Here is an 8,929-nt window from a genome sequence, read left to right as displayed (position 1 = left end):
TCATTGGTGTATAAGAATGTCACTGACTTCTGAATATTTCATATTCTGCTACATTACTGAATTCATTGATCAGTTCTAACAGTTTGTGTGTGTGTGTGTGTGTGAGAGAGAGAGAGAGAGAGAGAGAGAGAGAGAGAGAGAGAGAGAGAGAGAGAGAGAGAGAAAGAAATACTTAGGGTTATCTATAGATAGTATTGTCATCAGCAAATAATGAGTGCTTTACTTCAAAAATAGATCATTTTTATAATCTTGAAATGTGTATATTACAGACTAAAATAAGAATTCTAGCATAACCAACCATTTCATTCTATTATCCTTTTTTTATAATTGAAAAGATGCTTGCTCCTTCATTATCCTAAATGATCCTCACAGAAACAGAACGAAAATATTGCACTATCCTCAGGAAGAGTTTGAGTCTATTCATTTGAAAAATGGTACTAATCCCACCCTTTCGCCTAACCACATTTCAGGGAAGACACATCAAGACAATACTTTACTATCCCAATTAGCACCTTATGCTTGATAGGTAAATGTATAGGAGCAGCAATGTGTTCAGCTATCTGTGTGTTGTGTATCACACAGCTAGACTAGCACAGACTCTGAGCTGAATAGTCACAAAGGTGGTGGAAAATGGATGGTAAATGTAACAAGAAACATCCTACGAAGTTGAGAGTCCCTCAGTCTACACTAAATGTTGCCTGATAAATGTTAAATTAGAATGCCAAGACTTGAGCAAAGAATAAGTGAAAGAACATAAGATGCCAATATCTCCAAACAAACTCAAATATCTGGCCCTGTGTAAGGCACAGGCTCCTCCACTGTTTCCCTCCATTTACCTTCCCATCTGTGGCCTACCCAAGAAAAGAGTCTGTCTTCACAAAGCTCCCACAGTGGAGACAGGCGATGGGCTTCAGAGTCAAGGAAACCTCAATGGGAAAAACTTCAACTTGGAATTCCTTGAATAGATGGGTGGGTGACTTTTATATTCAAGTCCCTTAATAAATATATGAGTAGATGAGGAATTCTCTAGCACAGACTGGATTTTTTTTTTAGTTAAGTGTTACTGCTTTCACACAACAGACCACTCTACTGCCTTTGCAGCAGGACTATTTATAAACTTTTTGTCACTACCCTAGTCATCAACCCCTATAGCACAAATTTCATAAGGAGAGGTTCTCTATCAGTGTCACCAATAAGTGAGAACTGATCGTAAAGAAATAGCATGATTACACTGGCTGCACATGTAAATGTTCCAATAATGATTTACAACTTAGCCCTTTTGAGTTCATTGTTTCTCACTACAGCTGGCTTAGCATCTAGATAAATTTCGTGTCCTCCACCCACACTTTCACGCCCCTAAAAACATAAGTACACTCATATCCCTTCTTTTTAATTGAAGGTTTTACAGCTGGCGGCTGAAGAGAAACAAGCTCTGGGCTGAGTCCTTACTCTGGTTTCCCTGACCTGGGAGAGTGAAAAGATCTGGATTATTTCAGGGATTCAATATGAACTTTCCATCCTCCTCTGTGTCTCATTATTTCTTGCCTGCGAAATGGCGAGTGGAGGAGGCAGGAGTCTTGTATTTCTGATTTAGCATTGATCTAGGTTGGGAAATTAAAATTACAAAACAAACTCCAAGAAAGAAAAACAATGTTGAGAGAATGAACGAAGTAACTATAAACGGGCTTCTGAGTGTTCTTTCAAGAGAAGATATTATTCTAAAGAAACAGAACAGTCACGAACTGTGTTTTGGGGACCCGAGTGGGTGCAAAGCTGAGGAAGCTTGGATTTCTGCCAAATTACAGTTCCTGGGCCCTCAGGGGGCCAGGTCGAAGTTTGGGAAAACAGAATCAAGGGTCAGGGGCTATTGGGGCATGGACAGAGACGGAAAGATACAACAGACAGGCTTCCTTCTTGTCTTGCTCTTATCTGAGAGTGCCGAGACTGGGTGGGAACATGCCTTGAGCGCAGGCGAGGCTGTCCAGCCCCATCCAGCTTGCCTTTTCCCTCACTGACAACCCCCTCCCCCATCTCAGCACTTGGCCCTCCTCCCACTCCTTCTTCGGCCCCTCCCTCGGCCCACCCAGATTGGGACTGCGTCATAAGTATCCCTAGACCTGGGCTTGCAGCAGCCTAAGGGTAGGAGAGAGAAAGTAAGTGCTGCTAGGGCTAGCGCGATCTTCTCTTCCAACCTGCAGCCCAGGACGCTGATTCGAGCTGCGCCTTACCGCGCAGCCCGAAGATTCACCATGGTGAAAATCGCCTTCAACACACCCACCGCGTTGCAAAAAGAGGAGGCACGGCAAGACGTGGAGGCTCTCGAAAGCCGCACTGTCCGAGCTCAGATTCGGACCGGCAAGGTAGTGGTCCCCACTGCACTCCTGACTTCCTACTTGGGTCGGGAAAGTGAGGAATGTGTCTTTGGGGGTGGGGGCGGAAGAAGAAAGGGAGAAAGTGATAAGAGGACAAAATGAAAGCTGCTACGCAACCCCTCTTTTCCTGGGCGGTCTCCTCTGCGCTGTCCATCAGGTTTTCCCAGTCTCCCCTGATCTGTCTAGTCCTGCCACCTTCCGTTTGCTGTACCCCATGCCCCTTAGCATCCCCTCAAGTTGCGCCACGTTCGGTTGTTTTCAACCCACGTTGTACACCTAGGAGGAATGTTAGAGTTTGAGAAGAACCTTTGGGACCCGATGTCACCTTCTCCTGAAAGACATGTGGGCGTCTGGGAATCAGTGAGAGGCATGCTGCCCACTCCCCAGCTCCATAGAGGCTGAGCTGACACTCGGAGTGATCAAGGGCAAGAGATTTAACTCTTTCTTTCTTTTCGATGTGTATGAAATTCTATTTATCTAAGTCTTTTAGGATAGCTCAGTGTTTGGGGAAGGGGCAAAAGGCAGCTTTGACTCAAAGCGATATGGGTTGGGCAAGTGCTTTTGTGCCCACCAGTGTTTATTTTCAATTTCTCCCTGGTGGCGTTAAGCACTCAGTGAAGGATCTGTCAAAATTGAGGTTGGTCGTAATTAGAATTTGAGATGTTCACTGTGCCCTCTTATTGCAAGATCCTTGTGTGTTTTCAGAGTGCCACTGCCTAGAGAAAACACTTTTCTGTAAAACAAAAATTTGAGTTTTTTCTTTTATGTATTTTTTTTAGTACTTCCTTTTTGAGCAATACCCAATCTACACCTCCTCCCCCATAGAGAGAGATCTGAAACCGGTCTAGCCTTGTAATGTAAACTTTTAACATTGCCAGGAACTGGGGGAGTTTTTCTCCTCAAAATGTTAGCCATTATTTATTTAGTACAATTTCTACTTCCTTTAAACATCTAATATGTTTTCAGTGTTTGTAAACTATTCCTTATTTTCTTCAGTAAAATCTCAATGTTAAAAGGCACAATTGTATTTTCTTTTTGTTCTACAAAATCTGTGCAGTGTTGAAGTGTGCAGATCTGTGCTAACTTGTTCTCTCCATAAAGTTTTAACTTTTGTGTTTAGAGTGGAGGTTTGAAAAGTGCTTTAAGTGAACCTAGAATTAATGTAGTAAAACTGCTTATGCACACAATTTGAAATGCTAATACACTTATGGAGAATTTTTATCATAGAAACTTTTAGTATTTAACCCAGCAATCAAACTCGCTTTTGTGTATTATACATTTCAGAACTTAAAAGTTACACCACCTTCCATTGTTAAGGTTTTAATTAAGTGACAGAAAATCAAATATGTAATTGTTCTACTTACTTTGTAAGTGAAACATGGTCAGATTTTTGGGAAGTCTAATTAGATTCCAGCAGTTAAATATAGACACATAGTAATCTTTTTTTTTATTCCTCATCACCAAAAACTTCATGACTTGTAGTTGGATTTAGTTAATATGCAAGTAATACTTTTGCCAGGCCTGTGGTGTGATAAAGACTAAATAAAAATTAGCATTTACACTACGATTATATTTCTTTGTTAGGTGTTGGAGAAGCTCCCACAGGATTCTGACCTGGCCACTATGGGACACTGATTTAATCATACTTGACACATTATATTGTGATATATTAGTCAGCTTGTGAGAGATTAAACACAATGGAATAGTGTGCCAGAAGTTGTGTACAATGTCTTTAAAATACAGTTCAGAGAGAAATTAGCTATGGTGACAGTCCCCACCACCCTGAAGTCCATCAAATGAAAAAAAATATTCCTAGTATAGTGGTAAATTTTATGAAATTAAGACTCTAATATTTAGACCTTGCTAAAAAATAAATTCTATGAATTATTGGAAGGAGAAATGAAATTGAAGTGTAAATTGTTCTTCTTATATCTCAACAAGAAAAAAAGGAATTTATTTCTTTGAGAATTTCAAATTAAGACCTTTTGTGACTTATAAGTAAATCACTTCATCTTTCTGGACCTCTATTTAATCATCTAAAATATAATTTCTAAGCTTCTAGCTCTAGATTACAGTGTTTTACAATTATTTATAATTCTGTCTTTGTAGTGGTAAGCATAGGTTAGGTTTTTTAAAATAAAAATAATCTAAAATTTCTGAAAATTATTGGGACAGGGAAAGTTTTTAAGTTTTATAGAGAATGGAAAATTTAACTTTCAAATGTATTTAGCTAAGAAAATCTAAATACTAAATTTCTTTGAATTTTAAAGAAAAATCATTTTTTCGACAAACCTTTTATCAAATTATTGCCTCTCCTTAGAATCCATGCATTTTTTCCCACCAAATTAAATGAAGGTTAAATAAGCCTCATAAACATTATAGTAGTTCTTATGCTAAAGAGCTAATGGCCTGAAAAACTGAAACAGTTCTGTTTATATATAAGTCTGAATGATTTACCAGAGACTAGATTTGCTGACTTTATTTATTTAACTCTTGAATAATAATGCTGCATGGGGCATGTTGTGACATATAAGAATGAGATTGGATAGCCCTTAGGTCCACTGCCCTGGAAAAATTACAGAGTTAATTTGGTTACTTATTGGTTTTGGATCTTTCTTGTTCCAATTCCTAAACAAATTATGAATTTAACAGAATTTTACACTATTAAACACACAGTCCTTGTGCCTCTATGGCAAATGCTATACTTTAAAATCTAGCGTTTTGTCCAGAACTTGGAAAACATTATTGCATTCATACAACACACAGCTATAGAACATTGGGTGACATTAAGTAGCCTATTTTCTCATTAAAATTAGATATATTATGAAATATTCTTTGCTTCCAGTGTTTTAATTTCTAAAATAGGGGAAAATGTCATATATCTGCTTTATAGAATTCTTCCTATAAAACTTAAATAAATAAAACAGATTTCTGAAAATGAGTTAATAAATCAAAGGATATTAATTTACCTTTAAGTTGGATGACAAGTTGATTTATAAAAAATAATAACGAAACATAATTGTATGTCAGAAAGTTAGTGATTATATCATGGTTCAGGTCTAAAAAATAATGGCTCCCATTTATTTAAAGAGGGTAATTTATTGCATAAATGAATGGTTATTTTCAGCTGATTCTACAAGTATGTGTTTTGGAATAACTTAATATTTATGTTTGCCAGGAAGAAGGTTAATGTAATTAGAGACTTTCATATCTATTAAACATCATAAACTGTCTTGAAATGAATTTAGGCTAGGATGACTTAATAACACCTTTTAAAAATATATCTAGGGTTTCAAGAGAGGTAAATTGTGCACAAAAGCAACTATGGTCTAAAGTGCAATCTGTTTTTTTGTTTTTCTTTTTTTTTAATAAACAGGAGCTCCGAGTTGCTACCCAGGAAAATGAGGAGTCCTCTGGAAGATGCATGCTTACTCTCTTAGGCCTTTCATTCATCTTGGCAGGGCTTATTGTTGGTGGAGCCTGCATTTACAAGTACTTCATGCCCAAGGTAATAACAGTTACAATTCTTATAATTTGGATTACTAATTGCTATACATTTAGTAGCAATTTAAATAATTCTGTGTTCCTCAGAGAAATGAAAATTTAGTGAAAGTTTCCAAATTACTCTTAGTTTATTGAATTGATTAGTCTTCATGATGATAACTGTAATCAACAGTCCCCAGTTTGACAAACATAAAACAAATCGATGTGAGCATAAGAAATGATTCAAATGTAATCGTGACGTATATTGGAAGGTTTTAATTCTTACTTTTTGTCTTTTAGAGTACCATATACCATGGAGAAATGTGCTTCATTGATTCTGAGGACCCAACAAATTCCCTTCAAAGGGGAGAGCCCTACTTCCTGCCTGTGATGGAGGAGGCTGACATTCGTGAGAATGACAACATTGTAATCATTGATGTGCCTGTCCCAAGTTTCTCTGATAGTGACCCTGCAGCAATTATTCATGACTTCGAAAAGGTGGTTTCTGAATTTTTTAATTTTTAGTTCATTGGAAATATTAAATCTGTTCATAAATTGACAACTTTTTGCAGCCAGAGCCTTTTTCCTTCTTTTGCTGTCGAATATACATTAGTTGATTTTGAACAGATGTAGCTGCTTGTTCTTATGGTATTTGGAAAATCTAAAGTGTTGATACTCTCTAGATAATAACTACCCTTTCACGCCTCCCCAATAGGGCATGACTGCTTACTTGGACTTACTGCTGGGGAACTGCTATCTGATGCCTCTCAATACCTCTATAGTAATGCCTCCAAAGAATCTAGTGGAGCTCTTCGGCAAACTGGCTGTATGTATTTTGGACATCACATTTTTATATAAGCATTTCCAAATAATTTTGCTTCCTCATTAAAAAAAAAATAATGATTTCAGCCAAATACATTCCATTTCTTTGAAATAATTTTCAAATAATAGTATGCTTTGAACCTAAAACTGATCTAAAAATAGTTTATGTCAAGAAGTATATCTGTTATTGGTAAGGATTTAAATAGTGTTTTTTTAAAAAAAAATTCTCATTTCAATCTTTAAAAAAAAATTTAGAGTGGAAAATACCTACCTCGCACTTACGTTGTTCGTGAAGACCTGGTTGCTGTGGAAGAGATTCGCGATGTTAGTAACCTTGGCATCTTTATTTACCAACTTTGTAACAACCGCAAGTCCTTCCGTCTTCGTAGAAGAGACCTCTTGCTGGGTAGGCAATTTATTCCTTCCTTCACCCTGTGTTATTGGGGTATTGAAGGAGAGTTGAGTGGAGTTCAGGGAAAATTGTGTGTTGGGGGGAAATCTAGATATGTTTTCAGTTACGCAAAAAATTAAACAGCTACTTTTTGTGTGTGCATTTCCTCACAGGTTTCAACAAACGCGCCATTGATAAATGCTGGAAAATTAGACACTTCCCCAATGAATTTATTGTTGAGACCAAGATCTGTCAAGAATGAGAAGATAAAGAGTATTCTTAGTAATAAGAAGTCAGAGATTTACAATATAACTTCAACATTAAAGTGTGTGGTATACTCAAGATATATACTCATACATTTACTCTATTCCTTATACTGAAAAAGGGAGGGGGAACCCTACTAACTACTGCAAGCTCCTGTCAATTTTTGGTTTAATAGGCATTGTGTGTTTAAAAATGAAATTAAATAATTCTTATGTTTTTCTTTTGAATTTATAGGGCTTAGATTTCTGAAAGGAGCATGAATATGTCTGTTAACATCCTGACAATAAATTCCATACTTTGTGTTTGTTTTTTTTAAAAGTAAGCTCTTCACTCAGTCATATAGTAGAGCATGGTTTACATTTAAATGTTTAAAATTGTTTTTGATCTTTTTTGTGTGTAAAGCATGTCAAATCTCTTAACATTGTTAAGTTTTGTTTGTTTTCATTTTTTGCAACTTTCCTGAATTTAGAAATTACATTTTTGCATTTGTTAGGTGCTCTGTAATATGTATGACTTATATGTGAAAATTTTTCATAAGTAAGTCATTTTCACTAATGCAGTGATTCTTCTTCACTAATATCTGTATTGTGAAATCCACAAAACTGTACGAGTGCTGAATGCCATAAGGAATTTAGGTTGTATGAATTCTACAGCTGTATAATAAAATTTGTCATATTCAACCACTGTTTATTACTTGAGGTATACTTAATACAAATAATTAACATTATTTATTTAGCATTGATGTACTTGCAATAATGCAATAGATCTAAAATATGGACTTAGCTCTGCCCTTACACCACAAGTTTGTGTTTTATAATACAATTTACATTTTTTTTATATCATGCCAGTTACTCTTTTTTTTTAAATATCTCATAATTGGTTTACATGTAAATGCAACTATGTATAACAGCCTTCAGGACCATAGCAATTTCAAACTTTTTAATGTGATTCTTTATATATATATATATATATATATATATATATATATATATACACACAACCATATATGGCTATTAATAGGTCACTAGGAACTTTGGATAAGATGTTGAGGACTTTTAATGACTTCACATGCTGTAATCACTACTCACTTATCTAAGAGTATAAACTCCATAGAAGCAGAACCAATATCTTAGACTCTTTCTATGTAATCTAAAGAACAAAATAAACAAAAAAAAATGAAAATGGACTCATAGATACAGAGAACAAACTGGGGATTGCCAGATGGGAGGGGTGTTAGAGGTTTGGGTAAAAAAGGTGAAGGGATTAAGAAGTACAAATTGGTAGTTACAAAATAGTCACAGGGTTGTGAAGTACAGCATAGGGAATATAATTAATGATATTGTAATAACTATGTATAGTGCCAGGTGGGCACTAGACTAATCGAGGGGATCACTTCATAAATTAACCACTCTGTTGTATGCCTGAAATTAATATAAAATAATATTGAATGTCAACTGTAATTGAAAAGTAAAAATTAAAAAAAGAATTATTCTTGATATCACTGACTACCTACTGGTAGTGACTATTGATCAATTTCAGTAGCCAAAACTGTACTCAGTCAAATCCGTAGCCCTAAATATTCTCTTGTTTTTTTTTT

At 35.9% G+C, this 8,929-nt stretch overlaps 1 protein-coding gene across 1 annotated transcript; it reads left to right on the top strand.

Moving 5' to 3' along the window:
- Positions 1-2,000: 2,000 nt before the first annotated feature.
- On the top strand, positions 2,001-8,012 carry ITM2A (integral membrane protein 2A). Its single transcript, XM_016125245.2, has 6 exons — positions 2,001-2,360; positions 5,749-5,880; positions 6,156-6,353; positions 6,571-6,681; positions 6,933-7,083; positions 7,242-8,012. Exons 1-6 carry the CDS (start codon positions 2,250-2,252, stop codon positions 7,328-7,330), a joined length of 792 nt encoding a protein of 263 aa, XP_015980731.2. The 5' UTR covers positions 2,001-2,249; the 3' UTR covers positions 7,331-8,012.
- Positions 8,013-8,929: the final 917 nt, after the last annotated feature.

This window comes from Rousettus aegyptiacus, unplaced genomic scaffold, assembly GCF_014176215.1.
Source record: "Rousettus aegyptiacus isolate mRouAeg1 unplaced genomic scaffold, mRouAeg1.p scaffold_m13_p_9, whole genome shotgun sequence".
NCBI classification, from domain to species: Eukaryota; Metazoa; Chordata; class Mammalia; order Chiroptera; family Pteropodidae; genus Rousettus; species Rousettus aegyptiacus.
Note: the sequence above shows the minus strand (reverse complement) of the source record. Positions and strands in the feature narration are given on the sequence as shown.